The sequence below is a fragment of the Haliotis cracherodii genome, unplaced genomic scaffold (genome assembly GCF_022045235.1).
Source record: "Haliotis cracherodii isolate W230 unplaced genomic scaffold, xgHalCrac1.p SCAF_2, whole genome shotgun sequence".
In the NCBI taxonomy this organism is placed as follows: Eukaryota; Metazoa; Mollusca; class Gastropoda; order Lepetellida; family Haliotidae; genus Haliotis; species Haliotis cracherodii.
In genome coordinates, this window is record NW_027266275.1 from 26,000,503 (window position 1) to 26,027,622 (window position 27,120).

General features: G+C 37.1%; 1 protein-coding gene across 1 annotated transcript in view; it reads right to left on the minus strand.

The window, feature by feature from the left end:
* LOC139467891 (extracellular matrix organizing protein FRAS1-like) overlaps positions 1-27,120 on the minus strand; it is a 127,682-nt gene that overhangs the window by 88,221 nt on the left and 12,341 nt on the right. The window contains exons 4-5 of the mRNA XM_071249435.1: positions 2,973-3,080; positions 122-211 (exon numbers count right to left, since the gene is read on the minus strand). Of these exons, the coding sequence (XP_071105536.1) occupies positions 122-211; positions 2,973-3,080 (198 nt within the window). The remainder of the gene's footprint in view (positions 1-121; positions 212-2,972; positions 3,081-27,120) is intronic.

The following is a 27,120-nucleotide window of genomic DNA, read 5'->3' on the forward strand; positions in this document are numbered from 1 at the left end:
AGGTCATGAAGCTGCTTCTGTTGCAACATCCATACCTCAACAATCAAGAAATCAGATTGTAAAACAAATTGTTTCTTTTTTCTCTCTACAACTGCATTGGGTAAGAGACTGCTGTACTCACCGGTACTGACTGTCCATTCATCTGACATGGTGCCATCCGTCCCACACACACAGGACAACAAGCACCTGCTGGAAACTGTAGCTGTTCACCCTGCAACGCCAAATACTCTATCAGACCCTGCTCTCACAGACTACTAGCCTAAATATGAATAACATGTACCGGAAACATTAAATTATTAATTGTTTTATACACATAAAATTTCTCTGCGATCTTTTTTTAAAATTTCGAATGCTGATTTCACATATAGCTTGCTAGACCTGGTTTTATCATCTAAACTTGTTTTGAGAATTATTAAGTAAGATGCAGATATTCCTTGATCATTGGATAAGACTGAAACTGCAATTTCAGCATTATTTTCACTTGCTTCTGTCACTGGATTTCTATGTAAGCCTACTACTAGGTAGTCCAAATGAAATGTAATACCAGGAGAAACATTTCCATCAATTCTCTATTATTATAAGACTTCTTTCTCACCTATTCATGAACACCTGGTATCATCACTATTTGATAGTGATTCATAAACACATGCTTATGATATACCGGTAGTAGGAATTGGACAATATACTCTGCTTTTAACAGTGACAGGTTTTGTCGCTTTTATCATATGTATTTTTAAACTTCATTCTTAAGAACATTTTGAAAATGTATCTGTCATGTCTGTCAATGGTAAAACATAGGCTAATATGAAGCAGACTATATGCAGACTTTAAACTAGTGACTTAAGACCTCTCTATCATGTTATATACAATTCACAATATAAAGTTCACAACCACCCGATACTTTCCTATCACTATAGTTAATTTGTCATGCCATGAACTATAGAAATATGAAAGAATCGGGTGGCCCTTAATTTTCTTTACATAACAATCACGTAGCCACAAGGTGACCACCTGTTAAGATTGAATGTAATGTCGTCCCCTGATGGAGCAGGCGGAGCTCGCCAGGCTGTCTGCAGAGAGACTAAAGGGGTCTTACACGCGAATTTGCATAGTGTATCTGGCTTGGATTATTGTTTGCAGCTCATGTTATCATCCACTGGTTTCTTTACTTCCTTCAACATCCATTTCATCCATGTACAGCCAGTGTTTAAATAGTGATAACTGGTGACTTCTCTTTACTCTCACTCATCCTAAATCTCAGTAAATGCAATACACACAAAACTCTAAGGAATCAAAGCGTCACATGTGACTGTGTTTCCATGTACAACTATGGTAATGAACATACAGAAAACAAACCAATGTTTCAACAGTACTTTCTATTAGCCCTTTGGCAGCACATTTCAAAAGAAAATCATTCCAAGAATGGTTTATGCTATTTTGAGCCACTGTGAGACTTAAATTTTATTCATTTCATCTTTTTGTAGGTTCTATCAGAATAACAGATGACTTATTCTGAACATTAGACTAACATCTAGTCTCTGAAATGAACATATCTTACAGAAAAAAAACAGTTGTTTAATTATCTTAATAAAAAATAATAAGAAGGAGCCTAGAGCTCTCTTCATTTCCCTGATACTGCAGTAATCTAGTGAGTGAGTGAGTATTGTTTTACGCCGCTTTTAGCAATATTCCAGCAATATCACGGCGGGGGACACCAGAAATGGGCTTCACACAATGTACCCATGTCGGGAATCGAACCCGGGTCTTCGGCGTGACGAGCGAACTCTTTAACCACTAGGCTACCCGACCGCCCCTGCAGTAATCTAGACTTGCCAAACATTATAGACTTGCATGGGCTGTATTGGATATATTAGTATCAGGGTCTGTATGACAGACTATCTGAACATATGTGACTCCATGAACAGCATCCCACAAGTCCCAGTTAAAGACAATTAATGCAGAATCTGAGATTGTATAACATTAACAGTCTATGGTACAACACTTTCTACAACACTAAAGAGTACCATTGAAGTGTACCAACACTGACAGTAGACTATTATATGATAAACTTGCATTATGGGGAATGTCAATACAAGGTTGATATTGACCATTCACGTTGGCACAATAGTCAGTCCAGCAAACAAGAAAGGTATCACAGACGTATAGACACTACTGTCTGAGAATGATAGGGGTCGGTGTGTTTGGATAGGTCATAAATATAGGTGTGGGATTCCAGCATTGTTGGGGTGGCAGAGAGGTGTTAAAAGGACACAGTGTATGAATACATTTTAGATGGTATTGTCATGACACTGTTCCGTGGGTGAACTGTGGGAATTGTTCTACACGCAAAGGCGACACTTCCTCCCCCATATACAATAACTCACTCTTATATTTGCTTACTCAGCAGAAATGATTTTGTTACAGTTATGTCAAAACAAATGGATATGTGCCAAATTTTCTTTACTCAGCATGCTCAGTAGTAACCCAAAACAAACAAAAGCAAAAAGGACCACATGCAATTCCTTTTATTGAAAGATATCATTGGTGAGATCAGTGTCTAAATAAAAGCAACAAAACCCTATCGATAGTCATAAGAAATCTCTGCCAAAAGCAGAGTTGATTGTATGACTCCAACCATATCATGAGCATGTGTTTAGGAATCATTATCAAATGGCGATGATACCAGGTGTTTGCGAAAAGGTGAGTGTATCCTGCCCCACCGGTGGCATCCGTCACAAACACATTTGTCTATTGTGTGCTTCAATACCTGCCATGCTGCATCCATTAACCCATTGTGGTTAGTCAGTCTGATAGACCTCTGAGCATATATTTAATAAAACAGTCATCCCCATTCCTTGCTCTAGCAGCAATAGGCTGAAAATTAGGGACTTGAAGGTTCAATTTTGGAATTATGTTTTATTGAGCTTATTCATAACATTGTGGTGTTTTGGGTGGTGAAGAGTGATCCTTACCCTGCGGCTATTACACTTGGGATCCATACACTTGATTCCCTCACACACAGCCACAGGGTCCTGGCAAGTACACACCGTGCAGGAGTCGGGCTGCCACACGGAGTTGTTCTGAAAATACATCAAATATAATCTAGGGTGAAAAATTAAATAAAAAGATGAATAATTATTGTACACATAGGGGGCTTAGCCATCTAAGGTGCCACATTTTGCTTAACAAAGTTGAATCCCTTAGGAGTACCTGTGACCATGAGTTCAAATTCAAGTTTGCTCATTTACCGTTCAAAGCAGCATTAAACCCAACTCACTCACTCACTCTAGCATGCGTAGAAAGTGCTTAATATTTGCTCATTTAGAAAATCATATTTCATTAACTAAAACAGGATATTGTTGACCTGAGACTCATCCTGCTGTCAAAATAGGATCTGTTTTTCATATGTCAATGTATCTGATACAATTGCAAAACAATTTAAAACATGGATAAAGTTCAAGTTGATTTTCTTACTCCGTATATATCATACTGTTCTATCTGATATATTAAAGAATTGTGCTGAATTCTCTTAGTTTTCTTACCACCTTTAAGAAACAAAGCTCCTACCTATGTTTGGGTATTTAGATTATTCATAATGACAGTTAAATATCATGTTTTTTTACTGAAGATATAGTTTGTTCTGCAATGAACACATTGTTCATTTTCAATTATAAACATCCCTTATTGATCACTGTTTGATAAATAAAAGACAATCAGAAGGACCTGTTGGCACAGAATCTAAGAAGAACATTCACCAACAAAAGGTTTTCCATTTTAAAATCATAAAACCTTCAGAATGAATTCATTCTAAATTTCAGTTATAACTCTCTCAGATACAGGAACAGCTACACATACATAGAACACAGCACAGTACTGCAAAACATCGCATTGTTCAAGTATCATGGCAGGCAACATCATACCCATGTTAGGAATTAAACCCATACCTTCTGAATGACAAGTCAGTACTTTAACCACAAGGCTACCCTGCAGTCCCCATGGGAGAAACAATAATTGTAGTGCTACTCATGTGTTTTTAGAGAAGACCAGGTGAGTGGTTGCACTGCACCTACCTTACAGTCACCATGGGAGAAACAATAATTGTAGTGCTACTCATGTGTTGTGAGAGTAGGCCATGTGAGAGGTTGCACTGCACCTATTCCTTCATCAGGCCTTTCCCTTATCAGCACTGTACTAGATATTCCACATGGACTCCTTCAAAGGAAGCTGAAAGTATGCCAGTAACTACGCACCTGCATCTCTCTAATAAATTAACACAGTACTGTTGGATGTTTACACATAAAGAATCAAGTCTTGAACATCTTTCATGTACACACGTTACTGAATCTATGTTATAAAGATCGTATACCATAGCTTCAGACATTAATCTATGTTATAAAGATTGTATACCATAGTTCCAGACATTAATCTATGTTATAAAGATCGTAAACCATAGTTCCAGTCATTAACAGTGTTTTGATGTGAACTTCTAAAGAGTTCGCAACAATGGAATGTTCATGGTGCAGTTGTGTGGGTGGAACTCCAATTAACTGATAAAACAGATTGGTACCAGAACATGTTCCACGTTTAGTAGGAAGGTAATAAAGCTTAAAGGAGTGTCCATTGTATGATTCTGACCATATAATAAGCATGTGTTTATTGATCGCTATCAAATAATGATGATACCAGGTGTTCGCAAAAAGGTGACCATATCCTGACCCACCAGTGGCACCCATCACACACACATGCAAAGGCAAGTCAATTGTTCAGCTGAAACATATGGTCAAATCAGGGAATTGCATCAGACATCATTGTTGTCACTGATGTGTCAAATTTGGAAATGTTCTCCACATGTCTACCATAAAACATTTTGAAAGCATTACATAAAGCTTTGAATGTTTTAATCCATCTAAACAACTTTATAGCAAGAGTCGTAATGTGAGAGCAACCAATATCAAGGGCGGGTACTTTGTGATCGCAAGAACCACTGAAATGGATCCAGGTATTACTGTAGGCCCACCGAAATGCTAGCCCTGGAGATATAGAGAATGCTTGTCATACAATCTTTTGCAAAAATACTTTTTCTCACTCTAAATTCTTTATGCATAGATCTAAATACTAAACAGATAAAACTACTTCTGTGTTTCTGGCTCTCTCTCTAAGGCAGTCATACTGTTTTGACTATACCCTCCCTAGACAGGAACTGAAACTCTATCCTCACCCAGTGCCCCAGTAGTTAGTTAAACAAAGCAACCTGACCCAATAGTTACAGTCAGTCCTTCCGAACTCCAAATATTACCTTGGATAGTACTTCCTTATGTTAATAAACTTAGCCTTCACTGAGGCAGAGAGGCATGTATTCCTGTAAGTCATCCTCTGTTACTGCAGAAGAAAACAGATTTGTGTTGCATCTTGTCTAGGGAGGCTGTGAGGTCCACGAGCCTTGCTACTAATAGTACCTCTTGGATGGGCTGTGCAAACATAGTGGCGAGCTTGATGGCTCATTGGTAATGTCTGAACATCATTTCACACATGCTAAAGGTGTTTAACACAAACTCAGAAGAATTCATAGGCAAATGATAGGAATGCTATTGTGGAGTCTCAACATGACAATGTTCATGCTGTATTATCCCTTACTGTAAAAAGAGCACTTATAGTCCCATTTGGCTTTCCAAATCAGCTAGATTTGCTCTGGTAAGCAGAGAAAATGTGCGACATAAACAATATGGGGTAAGTATCACGTCCAATAACAAACCATCCCAGCTTCACAGGATAAAGAAGGTAGGATCCCAGAATAAACCAGGATTTGCCCCAGCCTCCCAAATCTTGGGGTCATCATGACCCTTTGTCTGTCTTAAAGGGGGTCATTGATGTATTGTTGGGGTCATCATTTTCATCTTTAAACACTGACAGATTTATTATGTCCTCCATTTGTCTTGAAATCCTGTTTGACACTGTTTGATTCAAAAGATGTATTGTCATGATTAGGTAAAATAAGAGCCAAAAAACATGCCATAGTACGATTACGACTATTCATGAGCATATGTTTATGAATCACTATCAAATAGTGATGATGCCAGGTGCTCGTTAAAAGGTGAGCATACTCTCTTCCACTGGAGGCACCATCACAAACACATGCAAAGACAAATGAATTGTTCACTTGAAAAACATGGGAACATATGGTACAAGTCAAAATAGGAAAATGCATTACACATTGAAAAAGTTATTTATGACAGGCTAAATCATAATATTGTGTATGTTATTCAAAAAGGACTGACAACATGAGAATATTTTAAGAATTACTTGATGACAACTGGGAAATTATATTGCATATTTTCAACACAAACTGCATGCTGGTTTCTTGCATCTTGGCAAACCTTAAACATGTGTTAAAAAACTCCATTTGCTGTGATTTTTCATAATTTTCATGCAAGTAGAAGAATTTCTATAATGTTGTTAGAAATGTGTTCAAATCTTACACTAAATACATACTACTCAGAAGAAGTTAAAGAACACTAGATTCTTTCAGATGACTATAGTTAATCTGTCATGTCATTCTTTAACTTCTTTTGAGAACTATTTATCACAGGAGGCACTAGTTCTGAAACTTAAGTCAAAGAAAGCAGGTTAATGGCTCTGCATCTTATGTTATTGTATTAACAACTCCTGGCAACATCCCACTTATCAACTAGCCTGGATTTCCAAAGTTGTGAATTCCTTAATTTTTGTGATATCTGACAATTTTTTAAACATCCTGCACTGTTATCTCTCTTTTTTCGCTCGCTATTTCCTTGCCACATTGCATTGTGTACATTCGCACCACCATCTGCAGGTAGCAGAACGGATGTGCCACACAGCTATGCACATTTGTACAGAGCAGAATGCTGGCAGCCCGTCTGTTATCTGACAAAGGGATTAGGGTTACCCATATATGACTGAGGATATTGAACTGAAACATGACACAATAAAGTGTGGTTCCACATTACCCATTCTACAAATCCTCGTACCATTATGATTACATTTATGAATAAATTCTCTGAACTGAGTCTTAAATTTTAAGTTTTTCACTAATACATGCCGAAAAAAATATGATTTGATATTACTATAGTTAATCTGCCATGACATGACAAATTAAGTTGACTATGCTTGTCGTAATAGGCGAATTTGGGTATCCCAATTGCATGGATCGATGCTCATAATGTCAATCACTGGATTGTCTGGTCCAGACTCGATTATTTACAGACTGCCCTCATATAGCTGGAATATTGGTGAGTGCAGCGTTAAACAACAAACAAACAAGCAAACATGACAGATTAACTGTAGTTATATGAAAGAATCGGGTGTTCTTTAACTTCTTTTGAGCAGTACACACACATATGTATACATTCAAGCAAGTCATTTTATGTGCACATCAATGTTTCTGCAAGGTTCACAAATTTGACTGCTGGATTTATTCCAAGGTTTAAATGTTATTTTTTCCCTCAAAGAAAAACCATTTCAGCATACAGGCTGACAGTGGTAACCAGAGAGAAATGGCAAACTCTCAAGGTAAAAGTCAACATTCTTGTCAGGGTTCCAGACTTCAAGCGAGGTACAAATGATCAGCTGGCAACTTTCTCCTTTCGCCATCTATCTGCTAACTGTTTTACTGATATCTAGCAAGTGAAATGACATTTCCTTAACACCTGTAATGTTGAGGGGATTATCACTATACATAACATATTCATTGAGCAACACATGCTGTACGCTTCAAAGGTATTCATATAGTGACATAGTGGATTATGTGAAACAGGAGCTAGTTTAAACAACTAAAAGGGCTCTCGGTAAACTTTGGTAAATGTCTGAAGGTTTTCTACAATGTCGGAGAACAAGACCCTTAAGTCTTAAGACTTATGAGTCTCCAATCTCATTTAGTCTTTTCCAAGCAATTTACTAACACTTGTAAAACATTTTTCACTGCATAATAGGAGGTTAATGAGTGGAAATTGATTTTACATTATACTTATCAGTTCCATCGTTACTTAACCATATAAACCTTATGACTACAGAAATATCTACATTTATCACCTAAATTCTGTGTGTTCAGTATTTTACAAATATGAGACCCGTGAAGATCTTGGGTAGAATAGGTCTTCAGCAACCCATGCTTGCCGTAAAAAGTGACTATGCTTGTCGTAAGAGGTGACTAACGGGATCAGGTGGTCAGGCTTGCTGACTTGGTTGATGCATGTTATCGAACTCAATTGTGTGGATCGATGCTCATGATATTAATCACTGGATTGTCTGGTCCAGACTCGATTATTTACAGACCGCCGTCGTACAGCTGGAATATTGCTGAGTACGGTGTTAAACAACAAACCAACCAACCAACAAATATGACAAGTATGTGGCTGTGGCAACTCACCTCTGGTATACTAAGTAGACAACTATTAGGCTATACATATATTACAAGAACACCTGTTATTCATGTGGCAGTTATTTAAGCTTCTATATTCATTCACAACAAAGTATTTAATCAAGCATCCTGATTTAATGTCATACAATATATCCATCAATGTATCCCACCAGCAGCAGGAGTATTAGTCGTATCACCCCTTTATGCCTTCATAGTGGGAGCCTGAATAGGTGTGTGTCCTATATACCACTTATGCTGTATCATTTAATCACAGCATGATCCCACATCCCTACTATGGATAGATGTGTCAGAATACAAGCATCTCCAACAATAAATGTAAAAGAAAAACATGAGTTTTGACTATGACACAAGATATGACGAGGTCACATTTTTAAAAGAAAACTATTAGATAAGCCTGAGAGGAATTGTGCACTTTGTAAATACAGCTAGCAATGTGGATTCCAAACTAATCGCCCTTGGCAGACAGACTGGGACAAATTTATATTTAGAACAAATTTGCATATTTTATGAATATTAGAGTTATTTTCACATTGCATTCAATGCATATTGTAAAATTGAGCCTCTTCCTCTTTATTGGTCTTGTTATTTTGTACCTGTCATCTCTTCCAAGCCATCACATTTGTCATGTAGATATATCAGCATGAATTTGGAAGTTCTTTTATTCTCATTTGGGAATTTTTGACTGAAAATTGCAGCAGACTTGGGCTGAATATTGGCCTCTGAGCAGGTTCAGAAGAATCCATGAGTAGTTCACATTTGTGTAAAATAGAACCAATAAAAAAGGCAAGTTCAGTCTAAAACAAAATGACATGTATTCACTATTTTACAATTGTATTGTCACAAGTATCAAGCAGCAGCTGGGCTATAAAATACATTTCTTTATAAACACATAATAATATATATATATATATATATACCATACCGGTATTTCATACACTCCTCAAATATTTGTTGAGATTTTCATGTTATGTTTTTGGCTTGCAGCAGTACACTGAAACAACATAACACAAAAACACAATACTTACTTAATTATAGACACAGTGGGAAGGATGGGACAGGCACAAATGTATAGTAAAGAAATTCCCATTGCTGAAGGGAAAAAATAATTCTAAATTAACCTCAGTTGTGACATAGAATACCTTATACCTTAGTTCCCTTGAAGAATGCAAGTTGATACGAAGCTATATCACACTTGGTGAGCAAAGGAGGAAGCTGATATCACACCCCCTTTGACTGACAGTAAGTGCCTATATAGGCCATAGCACACATCAAAGAAAAATGTATATACCTTTACACAGACAAATATGTAGCTTATCTACCCAGTCTGGCATACAGAATACTCACATGTATGTATCATCAGCTATTTCCTATATCAACATATGCATTTGAATCATATTTGATAGTTAATAAATATTTCAAATTATGCACTTAGTTTTATTATTTTGGCAATGCGACTTTTGTTGACAGCAATATATTTTCAGATGTGATTCTCTTCTTTTATTTATATGAGAAGCCTTTCTATTCTCCATGAAATAACAAGAAAGTCAATGCAATGTTGCGGTATGAAATATGCTGATTTTTTGTGTGGAACTGTAGATAGCAAACTGCACTTGAAAATTGATTTTGATTTAGCTTATACATGTATCTGTTTTAGAAAAGCTTACGTGTGTTGATTGTACTTGTTTCATTGACACTTATCATAATATCATATCCTTTCATGTTTGCAATTATATTTACTCCAAAATGTAGCTAGTTTGTACTCTGCCCCATGAGGTTTTGTACTATCATCTTTTTGTGCTAATACAAATTTCTGTGCATTGCTAAAACTCTCAGGTACTGTGGAAACTCTGAACTCTGATGAGGCGTGTAGTGACCCCAAATCGTGTTACATACTACACCCATGTCTACACCTAACCCACCCAGCTACATGAGGCTAACAGAGCCACTGTACCATACTCCTGTGGTGATACTGTGATCAGGAGAGTACTATACCATGCTAAGCCCATGTCTACACCTAACCCACCCAGCTACATAAGGCTAACAGAGCCACTGTACCATACTCCTGTGTTGATACTGTGATCAGGAGAGTACTATACAATGCTAAGCCCATGTCTACACCTAACCCACCCAGCTACATAAGGCCAACAGAACCACTGTACCTTACTCCTGTAGTGATACTGTGATCAGGAGAGTACTATACCATACTAAGCCCATGCCTAAACCTAACCCACCCAGCTACATAAGGCTAACAGAGCCACTGTACCTTACTCCTGTAGTGATACTGTGATCAGGAGAGTACTATACCATGCTAAGCCCATGTCTACACCTAACCCACCCAGCTACATAAGGCCAACAGAGCCACTGTACCTTACTCTTGTGGTGATACTGTGATCAGGAGAGTACTATACCATGCTAAGCCCATGTCTACACCTAACCCACCCAGCTACATAAGGCCAACAGAGCCACTGTACCATACTCCTGTGGTGATACTGTGATCAGGAGAGTACTATACCATGCTAAGCCCATGTCGACACCTAACCCACCCAGCTACATAAGGCCAACAGAGCCACTGTACCATACTCCTGTGGTGATACTGTGATCAGGAGAGTACTATACCATGCTAAGCCCATGTCTACACATAACCCATCTCTGTCTTGAAAGTTTGTACGAGAGAGTGCCCACTCGCTCTGGTCCACTCACAATGTTAGCTATCCTCTAATCTCTGAACAGATAAACAGGGGTCATAGAGGATCACTTTAGCCTCTTTACACTGATAATATAGAAGTGATCTGACATTTGACTGGCATTATGTTTGCTAATTTGGACACTTGATGAAACATCTATGTTATCACTGTCTCCTTAGGAATTTATAGTGTCAAATTTCTGATTAGTCTAAGAGATGTCTGAGTGGATAGAAATCATTTACGGGCAGGCAGCTGATGAAAGTCAAGGAGGTTGAAAGTGGGTTTCTTGAAATCTTGTATCTAGTTCTTAAATCACATACATTGTACATATTTCATATCAGCTTTGTCTATACAAGTCACTGAATGTGTCATAATATAGAGAAATATATTATGTAGATATTCACAAACAATAAAATGATTTATGGTAAAGTGGAAAAATTCCAACAATTTCTATGATTTGTTACGCCCATAGCTTTCCGAAGATGATGTGGTCATTTTCATTTTGTAAATCAATTCACTGGAAGGATAAGAATCCTAATATCCATATATATATATCACAAAAGAAATAACTGTTTACTTTCCAGTTTCGAATGTTAGATAAGCTGGTAATCATTCCACAAGGAAACAAATATTGTATGGCAATAATTCAAGATGCATATAAAGTTGTTGTTTTAAATAAAAAGCAATGATCATGACTTTGGTGCCACTCACTATCAAATGAGCAGGGCTTTTATACCTGAAAGTTGGAGACACATGAACAGACTCATACAAGGTTGTCAGTTAACAACATTCTTCTTCGTCATTACTATAGGGAGGTATTATATTTTCTTGTATTATTTTCTTTAGTAACTTACAAATCTGTAACAGTTACCATAATTCTAATGTACCGAGGCTGGAGATGCAAAAGTTGAAATCCAGTGCAAAAATGAAACTTAAGTTAAAAGGGTTGTTTCCTAAAACAAACCCAACATCACAGGTTGGGACAATTGTTGTGTTTTGCTTGTTTGTTTGTTTGTTTGTTTGTTTGTTGCTTAACACTGCACTCAGCAATATTCCAACTATATGACGGACCAGACAATCCAGTGATTGACATCATGAGCATCGATCCTCGCAATTGAGATACAGTGACATGCATCAACCAAGTAAGCGAACCTGACCACCCAACCCTGTTTCTTGCCTCTTAAGATAAGCATTGTCACATTTTATGGCAAGCATGGGTTGCTGAAGACCTATTCTACCCCAGATCTTCATGGGTATCACCGACATAAGTTGAATTGTTTGCCAAACTTTATTACCACTGTCATGGATTCCTCACATACATCGCCAGAGATTTTTAATGTGTGACAGTGAAATTTATTTTCACAAGACTAATCTGTATTTCAAGATGTGTATTTCCAAACTGTCTGAACCTTAGCGAACATCATAATTGTGTTGCTGTGTAACATGATACAAATTTCCATCACCGTGACGACTCAAGTGGTGACACACCCAGACATGTTACCAAAAGTTAAATACCATTAAAGTCTTATCGACTGACATAAGCACTGCAGCATAACATTTCAAGACACTAACGCATGGTATGACAAAAACCTATTCTCATCCTGGACAACCACTTCTTCTAGAGCCCGATAGACCATCTCCAGTTACGTGGGTCTGTTTCATAGACTTATAGCTGAACATGCATCACTGTCAGAACGTGGGCTCAGTCTCTATGTCTTTGTACACATTCTATGCTATTGTTAGTTCCGTGCAATGTGATCTGTACTATGCAACAGGAAGCTGGAAGCAAACAATTGCACAAGTATGAAGGCTGGGACACCTTGCTTTTCTACGTGTTTTCACCAAATGTTGATTTTACGCTTACCTTTTTGTGTTGTTTGCAGTGTTGTATTAAGATGTGTGTTGTCATGTTTAGTAACCAGGAAACATGAAGCATGTGTATCAAAGGAACAACTGTCAGAGATAATTTGGTACTAACACAGAATCGTATGTATAATTGATTTGCAACTTGACATAGTTTCAAGAAAAAAGTGAGCGTGTATGTTTTAACACTATTTTTAGCTATATATCAGCAGGGGACACTAGAAATAGGCTTCACACACTCTTAGATTTGTACTAACATACAATCGATACAATTCTACAAATTCCATGTGAAGCCAGTTTTTATTTTTCTATAAGACAGTCTTGCATAATGTAAAAGGTATCCTGAGGGCCAGTAGAACATCAGGCTTTATATGTTATCATTATTTAGGCTCGTACCTGTATAAGGTGAGCTTGCCATCCACGAAATCAAAAGTCCTCTTATTCACAAAACCTTACCTAAGTTCTTGAAGGCCCCTCACTGGGACCCATGAAGTCTCTGGTTTAATGCAAACACACCGGTTTGAATGATTAATTCCTGTTGTATATGGACCAACCTATGTACAGAGATAATAATTACTGAGCCATCATTGATGACGTCTGTCAGTAATTATTATGTTGCCATATCATCAACCAAATTGTTTGATAGGCATTACTTAGAAGTTGACGGATGACAACTTTCCATCCAAATTGTGTCTATCCTATCATCAACCGGTAAGGATGAACCAAAGTGGTATATCTGTGTCCAGGGACTTCATATAAGTTTAGCTGAAAGTGATGTGGCACAACTTATTCCAAAGTGGGACAATTGACTGAGCTCAAGAATTCAGAAATTACTACTCTGTCTATATAAAACTAAACATTTGAACAAGATCAAGTCAGTCTTAAATGAAAGAATAAATCATGATTAATAATCTCCAGTCCAAAAGTCATCATGAACATGTGTCTCAGTTCTAACAGCAGTACAAGGGCACATGTAGACTAACACTTAGTCAATGAAAACATGTCTTTAAAATTATTTTTTTTCTTCGAAAGAACTTTTCCTCTTCTGCTGTTTTTATAGACTGTGGAATCAAGCAAACTAGACTTCGTTAGTTTGATCTAGACTTGCCTAAGCTTATACTAGTTTTAGTAACAAAAACATACATAAAAATATAAATTCCACAGACATGGTGCACATGTGGCCTTGTTGTTTGAGGCAAGACCATTCCCTACACAAGGTTTCCTCCCCCAAGTGTGCCACATGCCTATGATTGTGGGTTCGAATCCTAGACTCGTCCTGGTTTTACTTCTCTGTGTGCCAGCATGATACCCTTCTCATGGGATTTACCAAAGCGCTAACATCAAATACCAGAATCATTTCTGGCTTTGCTTCCACGATTCTGACACGCCATGACATAATGGAGATTCCATCCAAAGTGGCGTTAAACCCAACTCACTGACAGCTACACCAAGCACCCCTTCTTGTCACTTCAGAAACCCACTACAACAAGATGTATACCAATGTATTCTGGTATGGGCAAGGTGTCTGGACCACAGCTGCAAGCTGAGATAACACAACAGTGCTATGATAAAGGAGAAACTCGTGAAGACTGTTATGCTGAGGAACATCATACAGGAAATAAATAACAAGGTAGTATTGTTGTGGCAGCAACTTACATGCACCAAAGGCATCCATCAGCAATCTAGCATGTTATATTTGGTTAGTTTGCTGTGAGGACAAACAGACTTGGCATGTCAGGAGGGAACTCTGCCACATGACGTTTCTCTGGTGAAGAATACCTGGCTGAGGGCAGTTGTTCATGGTTTTAGTCTTTCACATTAAAGATTCCTTAGGATCACATCTTATATTTAATCTGTCTCTTGAAGAATATTCAGACAGTGAGTGAGTAGTTTTTAGCTTTTAGCCAAATTCCAGTGATATGGCGTGAGTGCCAGGGCTTCGGGGTGATGATTGAATGCTCTTACCATTAGTCTACCCCACCATCCCAAATCACTAAAGAGCATCTTTTTCAGGACTCAAATACTATACTACTCAAAAAAGGTTAAGGACGACCGAATTCTTTCCTACTACTTTAGTTATAGGTATCTCACTGATAACAGGAACAGTAAGCAAGAAGAACCTGTAATGTTGAGTTTTACATTTTTGCATTGAAAGTAATGTCAAAACACACCTAAATTAACGAAAATAAGGACTCTTAAGAAAATTCAAAATTTTCAACAAAATTACCATTTGTACCAATGTGTCTGCCAAGGGAGTCCTAGATAAATTAGTAGCTTTCAATTATCATGTTCATCAACAAAAATATATTCAAATGTTCAAGTATATTTGTTCAGCTATAACAGATTTATACAAGGACACTCTCCTCCAACCATGCTTACTTACACCTGTTGTCATGTACATGCTTGGCGCTGTCTCTCTCCCTCCTGTTATAAGCCCTTGATTAATTACAACAAGTGGTTATTACGACAATGCAATTACTCATCTCAACCACAGGCTTTACAAAGACAATTACAGTATCTTTTTCTATGTCACACATTAACCTAAAAGGGTTTTTATCATTATAAAATATTTCTCAAATGTAATTCATTACGTAAATTGTAAACATAAGCTAAGAACAATGTATTGTCTTTCTGAGATAAGAGAGTGTACAAATAGGCAACAGTTCAGTAGGAGCCTAAGACTTAATTAACACGAAACAGTCAAGAAAAAAAATGATTATATTCAATTTAAGGCAACTCCAATTTAATAACGTGTTATACAGATTTTTATCAATTTTAATTTAGCAAAATAATAGCACCATTCCCAACACACACATACATACACACAAGATAATATGTTAACAGGCACAATGTAGTAACAATTTTAGTCACTGTTTTTTATATATTTAAAAATGAAATAATAATAAAAATTCTGTGGCCTCCTTTAAGTATAAAATTCTGTAAAACAAAATGTTAACTTTGTCTGTCCTTAACCATTATTTGTACATTTGAAATGACTCATAGAAGATAAAATTGTAAATAAAGGCACAAAGCATTGTCAACTGATTCCACCCAACAAATTCCTCCATGTATAGAGAATGTTTAGCTTCAGAAGAGTGTGATAAGCCGATGTCAAGGCAGTGTATCCTACATAGTACACATACTTCCTGAGGAGATGTCCCAAAGAGACAAATACATCTCTTCAAAATAGGAGTCTACTTGACTGAACCCAAATAGTGATTACACCTCCTCACATCATCAAATTATCTGCTTCCATAACTTCACAGAAAGACAAGCCAAGGAAACATCAATCTGTGTATCACTTTGCAACTATGGTGACGATGTTATCACAAAATCGACACGCCACAATGTGTAGACAACTACACTGAACCTGCTCCTGCAGGATGAGCCAAGTGGCCCTGGGCCACCAGGGCTCCACAAGAGGGTGGTCCTACTGATGTACACTGATGCTGGGAGCTAGCCGCCCTGTCTCAGTCACACCTGTGTGTCGGCAATGAACAACTTCAAAGTACAAGGAGGTATTGATGTGTATTGCTGGGTTGTGTTATGACATAGGAAACTGTGTTTGTTGGAAGTTTCTTTACATCTTGATAGTCTTGTATTGTTTTCCACTTTCGTACAAAATGAATATTTACCCTCACTTGTGAAAATACACAGAGTATGGTTAGCGTAATCATATTGATGCAATCCTTAACATACACACATGGTAGTTCGCAATAGGTCCGTGAGATTGTAAAGCATCTGTGGGGGGCAACCTTCATTTTCAATTCAAGGATTCTCTGATAAGTCAGAAAACTACACCAAGTGGATAGCATATCAAGACAAAACCAAGTTACATTGTTCATATAACTACAGTTAATCTGTCATGTTTGTTTGTTTGTTGTTTAACTCCTCACTCAGAAATATTCAAGCTATATGACGGCGGTCTGTAAATAATCGAGTTTGGACCAGACAATCCAGTGATTGACATCATGAGCATTGATCCACGCAATTGGGATTCGATGACATGCATCAACCAAGTCTGCAAGCCTGACCAACGATGGGTATCTCTTTAAGTGATGGGTATTGGCCTTTCATTTCCAACCTCTTGCAATAATGATTCATTTATTGTAATATGTGCCATGACATATTGCAAGCATTCCTATCCTATTCCTATCTATAAATTGTTATCAACCTGAATAAAAATAGGTTGTTTGCACACTGTTTCCGTTGACTTTCTGATATGTTTTTCTGTAAGTCTGAAATGGTCCCATACATTTAACTTTCCCAGCACATTTTTGACAACTTCGCATTCATCCGCCACTTTAGTGTATGTTGCTATGGTCACAAAGCCAGTATAATAGGCACATAACATACAGTAAGTTGGTCACAATTAGTTCTCTTTTTTTATCAGAGGAATCAAAATAAAAATAAAAATATTCATGATTTTTTAAAATGCAATATACCAGTATTTTCCAAATGTACTGTACAGATTCATTATTATTTCAAATCGTGGTACGCCAGTTATACCACGCACCTCTACATCTACATATGTATGAATTCACCACTACCTGTTAATAAGATGAGATGGTAGATTTGTATCATTGCTGTCGATGGCATTGCCAGTGTGAAGCTTAGCAATGATAATACACTGCATTTCTCTTGATGCATAAGAGATAGGTTCCCTGCTGACTGAAGACCAACCATGCTGGTACAGATGCATTCTTTATCTACGACACAATTACAGGGCCTGCCCACTGCCATCACACAGACACTGATAAACAGCCACATCTGCTCTACACTTCATATCAGTTTCTGAATCGTTCAGGTGTCGCCAATCCTTTTTGTACTTTAACTGAAAAAGTATACCTTTGTGGGAAATGTAATTACTCATTTTCATTCATCACTACATTAGGGTGGGAAGTTTCAATCTGAAAAGCTGGTGAAGGACTTGTTGAAGAAATACCACACTGCATTGATCAATGACAAACATTTTTATCTTCTGTTTACACTATTAATCATTGTCAATAACTCTTTCGCTACACAAAGCCTCCCATAAGCATTGTTAAGTGACAATCATTTAAGTACTATGCCTTTTTGCTGAGATTTTCCAAACCCTCTATGCTTGATTGGTTCAACATAGACTTTTATCCCCTTATCTTATATATCTTATATTGTTCATATTGTAATTGTCATAATGCCATATTTCTTTTTTCAAGAAGTATTTATGATAGGATTGTTACAAGATCAAGACACTGAAGGAACACATTTGAGAAAGTAAATTCTTTAGAAAACTGACATAAACATCGACATTAAGACACTCATCTGAAATGGAAACAGTTCTGAGATTAATTCTGTACAGTAAAATTCATTTATAACAAACATGCTTATAACGAACTGACTGATATTATGAACTTATTTCTTGGTCGTGGCCATTTGCTGTATTTATTTGGTATATATGCTTATGACGAACTACAGTTAAAACTAACTGACATTAGTGGTCCCTTTGAGTTCGTTATAACCGTAGTTTACTGTAATACTGTAATATATGAACAAAACCTGGAACAGGTAACATCTCTGACTGACACAAAGTTCAGAGAAATACACCTTATTTTAACTCACTATTGAATAAGCTACATGTCAAAATGTTACTGCTATTATAATCACAATCCATGTGTGGAGCAAGTAGGTAACGCTGTCTTCACCCATTTCATAGGATACTGAATAACCACAGGGGGATGAGGAACATGACATGATCAGCACTGACGAGGAGGTAGCGAGAGGTTACATTCAAAGGAGGTATTATTGGCATGGTTACGACACCAAAACAACAACATAACAGACGTACAGTTATAGGAAAACCATATCTATCCTGGAACAGTACACAGCCGCAGACTACCCAGCGGTGACTCATGCAGGGACTGACATAGACTAACATGCAGTCTCTGAAATAAACATATCTTACAGGAAATAATAATAATTATTCTTAATAAAAATATAATAAAAAAAGGAGCCCAGAGACTCTCTTCATTTTCAGACACTGCAGTAATCTAGACTTGCCAAACATTAAAGACTTGCATGGGCTGTCTCGGATATATTTGTATCAGGGTCTGTATGACAGACGAGGACTGACAGTGTGCTGTGTTTAGTTGTCTGGTCCCGCTCAACCTTGTAGAACACAACACAGCTTGGAATGAGTGCACGCTTTTACGGGACACAAAATAGTTCATCATTTATATGTATTCTCATCATACTCATGACATTTTGAGAATGAACAACTTTTTGCCATGGAAGATATCTGGCTTGAGAGTCGTATGGGATTTAAAAAAGTATGTCAGTTTGAATCATTTAACAAACTCAAATATATAGCCATCATACTTTGCATTTATAATATCGTCTGTGTCCGATTTTCTTCATGCAGTCACTTTTTTTCATTCCATACAAGGAAATAGTTAATGTAAAGGTTCACAAATACTTTCTAACTTGTTAGTATTGTGGCCACTATGAGCCTCCCATTTTCCTGACTAGGACCCGCAAAAGCATGATAGAGAGTCTCCAGGACTTAAACATGGAAGGTGAAGTCCCCGGCATGTACCTCATGGTTCCTTGGCTTATGTTGGTGATACCCATGAAGATCTGGGGTAGAATAGGTCTTCAGCAACCCATGCTTGCCATAAAAGGGGACTATGCTTGTCGTAAAAGGTGACAAACGGGACGGGTGGTCAGACTCGCTGACTTGGTTGATGCATGTCATTGATCCCAATTACGTGGGTCGATGCTCATGATATTAATCACTGGATTGTCTGGTCCAGACTTGATTATTAACAGACCGCCATCATGTAAATTGAATATTGGTGAGTGCGACGTTAAACAACAAACCAACAAACCAACCTCATGGATCTCCTCACTGTGTGGTAGTTCCATCAACAAGGATGAGGAAGACTACTTCCAACATGTCCTAGGAGAGGAGAGCGTTACGACGACTGATCCCATGATAGAGATGGGAGTCTGGATAACGTATCCAAAACATTAGTCTAGTTCCATAATAATGGTGAAACAACACCCTAAATCAAACATGAAGCTGAGAATCTATGAAAACACACGTTTATCTGTGTAGCCACATTGCAAAGAAGAAAAGAAGTTTAGATCTTAATGTCTTAATGACCCAAACATACTACTGTTGGAGATTATACTGAGTATATTACTCAGTCTGAGATTATGCTGAACATAATATTATCATTGTAGGACATTACATTCAATTTGTATCACTGTAGGAGATAATAGTGAAAATATCATTGGAGGAGATAATACAAAATATATCATTGAAGGAGATCATACTGAATAAATCACTGTAGGAGATATAACTGAATATATCACTACTACAGCTGTAAGAGATCATACTGAATATATCATTGTAGGAGATTAAGCTAAATATTTTCTTGTTAAAGATTCTACTTTCTTATGGGTAGCCAGACAGGGGATATCAAATGTTCTGTAATGCTCTTAGGAACTACAGTTTTTCTATCAAATAATCAACTTTTTATATTTCTCGCCGGTACTACTTTTCATTCATTCATTCTCTCATATCATCATCTACATGCTGATATGGAACGAGAACAAGAGAGAATTCTGGATTCTGATTCCAAATAACTAACTGCAACTTAATGTCACATAATCTACATCCCTTCATGCATCATCAAGAGGTGGTATGCATATCTGGCATTATCTAACGTTTAAAAACTTTAAAATTGGCTAGTGAGCCGCTGTAACGTTACATCAACACTTGTGACATTCTCACACACACTGTTGACTTCTAAAATTGTTAACTTGCATTTCGGAAGGTTAATGAATACTAACTTCCACAGAAACACACATCTCATGTTGCAACTTCCGATCTCAGTAATATCCATTATCTCAGTTATTTATCCAACAAAAGACACACATTGATAGGATAACATGTCTAGAAACGTTCTACTCATCGTTTATTGAGTTAAACACTGAACACAGAACATAGACTCTTCATATCCATGAGATGGATAAGTCAGAACACGTCTTTCTGAGCACATTCTGAGAACAACATGGACTGTTGGGTGTTGCAGGTAGCCATAAAGGTGAAACGTGGCAACAAATGTCCATCAGTTCGTGCACCATGCCCGGATAAGGCATAAACAATCAACATCGAGTATTGGGCATGATTGAAGCTGGTATGATGGCAACACGAGCAGTGAGAGATCTACAGGTTCACCCCACTAAGATCTCCTGTATTATTAAGAAACAGTGCACAGGATTGCCCAAGAAACGGACGACCATGTGTTACGTCCAGATAGAGTTAGTGCATGATCTCACTTGCGTCAAGCCACCTGTTAACTACTGCCATGCAGACTGTTGGACCCCACCAGGTGGCGACGTCCAAATTTTGGGTGTGCGTTTCTTTTGGAATTGAGCATATTGAATGCAACAACAAGTTTCTAACGTTTTGCATTTGTTTTTGTACAAGTGTAACTGATACAAATATACTGTATTTAAAAGGTAATTGCAAGCTACTTTGCACAATCCAATGGGCTGTGAAAAAGTCACTTGTTTATGAACTGGTTCCACTGTTGGTATGTGCCACAAGCTTAGCGCTTTTATCACTAGTTTAGGTAGACAGTCACGCCTTTTAACTGTTGCATAGGGATACATTTCTTTAGGGTCACAGCTGCTAGAAGTTTCAAAGGAGGTGAGGACTAAGATCTAGAGAGGTTTGCACTAAATTTGATTATGGGTAAGAACAGAATACCGGTAACCAACTCGAAACTCGGGACATATTACATTTTCTCTTTCACTAGGCAATTAATGTCAATAATTTCCTCAGAAATATAAAAATTCATTGTAGCTTGTTAGTTATACTTATATTAATATACTACTGTAGTAAATTATAATTATTACTACAGACCAAATATATGAAGATTCACCTGCTGTGCATGCATGTTCTTCTTCAAATCTCAAATTCTATTTTAGGATTATCGTTAACTGGTTATGCCATCACACACTTTTCCTTCACACCAAATACATTATTTTACAAGTTACATGTGTACTATTACCATAGGTGAGTAACACACACACAGTGAAGGTATGTAACTTCAATTTAATATATTACAGGTGTCTGTACAAATGACTGAATGGGAATTAGTTCCTGCTTCAGGTATTTTTTAAGCAAATTGTTGTTTTGTGTTTCTCGTCTCCTATCAGCCCTAAATTACAGTCTTCCTCAAAATTGAAAAAGGGGTTTATATTTCCACCTATTCACCAGCCAACATATGTATAGCATTTATCTCTGGGAAAAAGTGATGCACTTCCTGTTTCCATAATAAAAATTCTTGCTGTATTTTATTGACAGGATATTCAAAGAAGTGAAGTGACTCTGCCTATAACCTCATTTTTGTTCCTTATATCTTGTTAGCTCTCTGCTTTTCCACTCTTTATGTTCTGCTGATAAACTGCTGCACTATAAAAATCACTATGTCATGCATTTATGAGCAAATGAACTTCTGAAAAATGTTTAAATTACATAACCAGGTGTGAACACGTTGAACTTTAGCAGTCAAGATTCAAATTGTGAACCATTTTTGCACATAATTTAGCATATAACAGTTGTATTCTCAAACACTTCATTTTTTTATTTTTTTTCTTGGAACCAAACCCTCTTTATAAAGTTGAACACTGAGATGAAAAATATACAAAATACTAAGGATTACTTTACAGGTTTTCAATTTTTGCAATAATGTTGGACTTTTTATTTGAACAGTTGCTGTGATCACTCAGTAGTTCCACTGAATAAAATAATAAAGTTTCTGTACATTTGATATAATAAATATGTCTATATTCATCATAACAGTTCCTATATGTAAATAATAAAGTTTCTGTACATTTGATAAAAAATATATGTCTATATTCATCATAACAGTTCCTATATGTAAATTATAAAGTTTCTGTTCCTTTGATATAATAAGTATGTCTATATTCATCCTAACAGTTCCTATATGTGAAAGCAATACAGATTCCCTTAAACATGTTGAACAAAGAATGTAAGTTGCATGTCAGAACTATCTCCACCATTGCCCATCAAACATCGCTGATGATGTTGTAAGGAAGTTGTCAGTTTCCCCAGTGTGTATCCTAATGCCTCCGTGGAAGGCAGAGCTTGTGTTACTAATTGGGCACTGTTTTCACTGGAACAAAACAGCAACTTAATTTTAGTAAGTCAGAAAGACTCTCAAATTGCCAGGATTCTATAATTAACTTTCTGCCCTGCTGAACACTGGAACGTTTACAAATTGCCTAATACTTGATACAGCCTAGCAGAGGGGTTTGGTTGTAAACTGAGCTGTCTGTACAAGAATGCTGTCCTTGGAGTCTATGTTCAGATCTTATCTGGTGAGGCAAAGCATAACAGCAAGTGAGGCTTTCTCATTATAGCTTCCATTTACCTCTGATGTTCTTAATAAGAAGAATCAGTTTAATGGACTTTACTTACTGTACGTAAGTTCCAGTTTCAAAACAGCTCATGGCTGACATCACTAGTCACATGTCCAGGGATTCAATGAGGTTTACATGAAGTCTGCCCAATGGGGATTCTGGCTCCACCGAGCCATCTAAGTGCTGAAGTGATCGTAACTCCCACAATTTAAAACAGGCTTACAACAATCGTAGCGCTAAGGTGATCGTTATTCCCATACTTAAGCATATGCATACAAAATGAGCTATGGTGATTGTAGCTCCCATACTTTAAAGTGCAAGTATCATGCAATCAATTTTTCTTACATCATTATGTAGCCAATATGATGTACAATACGATGGCTGAGAAAAAAGTGTAAAAACTTAGCACTGAAAAAACTTAGCACTGCTGCGCTTAATTGAAGAAAGCATGCTCATAATATCAACCACTGGTTTGTCTGGTCCGGGCTGCCATGATATTATCAACTCTGGGATTTAACAACATTAACTCACTACACAGAGAGAAAATCTACCATCTGCTGACAGTGTTATCAACCCCCATAGTAAGGGATAAGCACATGGGGAAATATCATGGTTCATTGAACTGTAATCTACTGTCCTGGGCATCCTTCCACAAAGTGATCTAAGCACTACAGTGATCGTAACTCTAATACTTTAACGTATACCTACCATCATCGTAGCGCTAAGGTGATCGTAACTCTAATACTTTAACATAGATTTACCATCATTGTAGTAACTCTAATACTTAAACATAGATTTACCATCATCGTAGCGCTCAGGTGATCGTAACTCTAATACTTTAACACAGATTTACCATCATCGCAGCGCTCAGGTGATCGTAACTCTAATAATTTAACACAGATTTACCATCATCGAACTGCTGAGATTGCTTTCATAAATGGGGCCCTGCACTTTTAATCAACTGTTTTGTAGCAGTGGAAAAAACAACCTATTTTCATGTCTGTTTTTCCACCTTTTTTCCTCGAGTCGGTGGACAATATAAAAACCATTAAAACACTGTTAAAAAGTCTGTCATACAGACCCTGAAACAAATATATCGAATACAGCCCCTGCAAGTCTGTAATAGTTGGCAAGTCTAGATCATGTAGATTACTGCAGTATCAAGAAATGAAGAAAGTATCTGGGCTCCTTTTCATTATATCTAATAACTGTTTTTTTCTTCAAAATAGTTCATTTCAGAGAACAGATGTTAGCCTAGGTCTTGCCATACAGAGGCTATAAGTCCTATGCTGAGGTTACAAGCCAGTATCCAGTCAGCTGAAAACCTCCCAACCCGACACACTGTTTCCTAATTATCTATATATATATGCTAGTGTGTATTGGACTGACAGCCTTGTCACTGTATTAAAACACCTTACACATTTACTGTGTTTACACTAACTCCACTGTGTCAATTCTAAAGTAAACAATGAAATAAAACCACTAGCTATAGAACTAATGCTTGTTCAGCTTTCAGTTGTGTCTGAAGATTGAAGAGGTCTTGGAAATTGGTTCAAGATTTGCAGGAACCATGGCAAACGTCCAGCACTCCAAGAGATCATAACACCGGTATGCCTCCCTGGTAATACGAATGCATAACACTGCCCAAGTTGAAGGCACCTGGTGAATAGTGTGTTTAACAGTCAGTATTCACATGCTACTCTGAAAGATCAACAAATGATACATGTGGTACGTGTCAAATTGCCTGCGTATTGGAGACTGATTCGAACATATACGACTGCTGATCACAAAACCAACACATCTTTGGAAATCTGTTCCTAATATACATTGTACTGATCTAGGTGATACTTATCAAAAAGTATTGTGAGAGGGTAACTCGTAATAATTTCATATATTTTTTGTTATATTTTAGCTCTTTACAATTGAACAAAGTGGTTCTAACTTGCCTAAGAAAAATGTTTCGATAAAAAAAATTATTTCAGAAAAATAAATTCCCTCATAAATAGTTCGGACTTTTAGTAATTAACAATGTGTCCACTGATGTCATGATATCAATCTCATCATGCTTATATCAGAATCTCTCTATAAATACACTTCATATGTAACGTGTAAGTTTCCACATGAAATCCAAATTCAATAAGGATTCATGGCTTTCAAACCTTGCCTATCTACTTATATTTGGAACCAAATTATCAAAGGAAAAGAAATCCACAATGAACAGTATGTGGGCAATTTAAATCTTTTGATACGTCACGTAAGCATATTACATTAACTTAAAAGGAACATCATACATGCGCCTGACGCCAAAGAAAGGTAGTTGTTACAAAATGCAAGTGGAAGTAATAAGTTATGTGTTCCAAGCCCCTCTCACCCCATACAGCAGGATAGACCAGACTGTCAGCGGCTTTTTGAAGTAAATTAAGTTTCATTGAAACCTACTTGGAGTGGCAGATTCTTTCTTCACACTACACAATAAGGAAATCTCTACCACACAAAAAAATGAAAATATTTTCATAACTCTGAGCTCGAGCACAGCGTCTATTGTCAATTAAGTGAGCAAGGGTATATATGTACATTTGGTGTATGCACTGGAGTTGCTCGAGTCCAAGGGCCATTTTTGGTAGGTAGGTAAAAGTGCTCCAAGCTAGAATAGTTGTTGATTTGATGTTCCTCATCATTACGAAAGCTGTTAATTAAGAGCTGAATACAGGACCACATTTCTCATTTAACTGTTAGTGTTAGAAGAAAGAAAACTGTCTCTTACACCCTGAAACAGCTGCTTCTTCATTTATGATGATGGGAGGAATTTGCCTAAATGTATAATACATGTATAATAATAATTGGAGAAGTGGGTGCTTTATCAAATACTGACAAGCCATTACGTTACATTATTTGTGTTTTAAGATATTGTTTCATCCCTTCTTGTATTTTCTGTGATTCTATCTGAATTTGAAAAAGGAAGATTAACACTATCTATCTTCCATCATCATCATCATCATCATCATCATCATCATCATCATCATCAGTTACTGTTCATTTTTCAACATATACTCCCCATTTTCATAATAATAACCCTAATTTTACACATGGCCTTATTTCTTTCATAAACATCAATGCTCAACTGATCACACATTACAAATATCTGATGAACTGTCTTTTATTCACTTACTGGAAGGGAGAACTACTGCAGGGCAACTGAAGGTCCAGTTGATTGTGGCCTATACATGTGCACCAAGTGTATCAATCCTGACCTTCCACTCCACCAATAGCCCCTGTTCTCTCTTTGTAAGGTGTTTTGTTAAGTCACAGGGTGCTCCAATTGTAGCGCTATTTTGGAATAGGAGCAAGGATGTTCATTCAACCAAATAATTTGATTTCATTAACAATAGTGTTGAATGTATTCAGGTGGCAGGAAAATGAATAGTCACATTAAGGAATTGTTTGAAGAGAGGGATATTTGAGCGAATACCGATACTCCATGCCATGTTGTCTGACCTGTGGCATAAAGGTGGACCATTAAAGAGGGATTTATAACTGGGCCAATGGACTTTATGTATATACTTGCATACAAACACTATACAAAACAGACAGATTTCCATTTCACCCTGATTTTAATTTTTGGTTTTCTCAATTGGTTTCTCAATTTGGATTATGTGGCAAGACAAATAGCCTGTAGCAGGCTTACTTTGTTAAATCTCCACTGTGACCTCTCTCACAATTTAT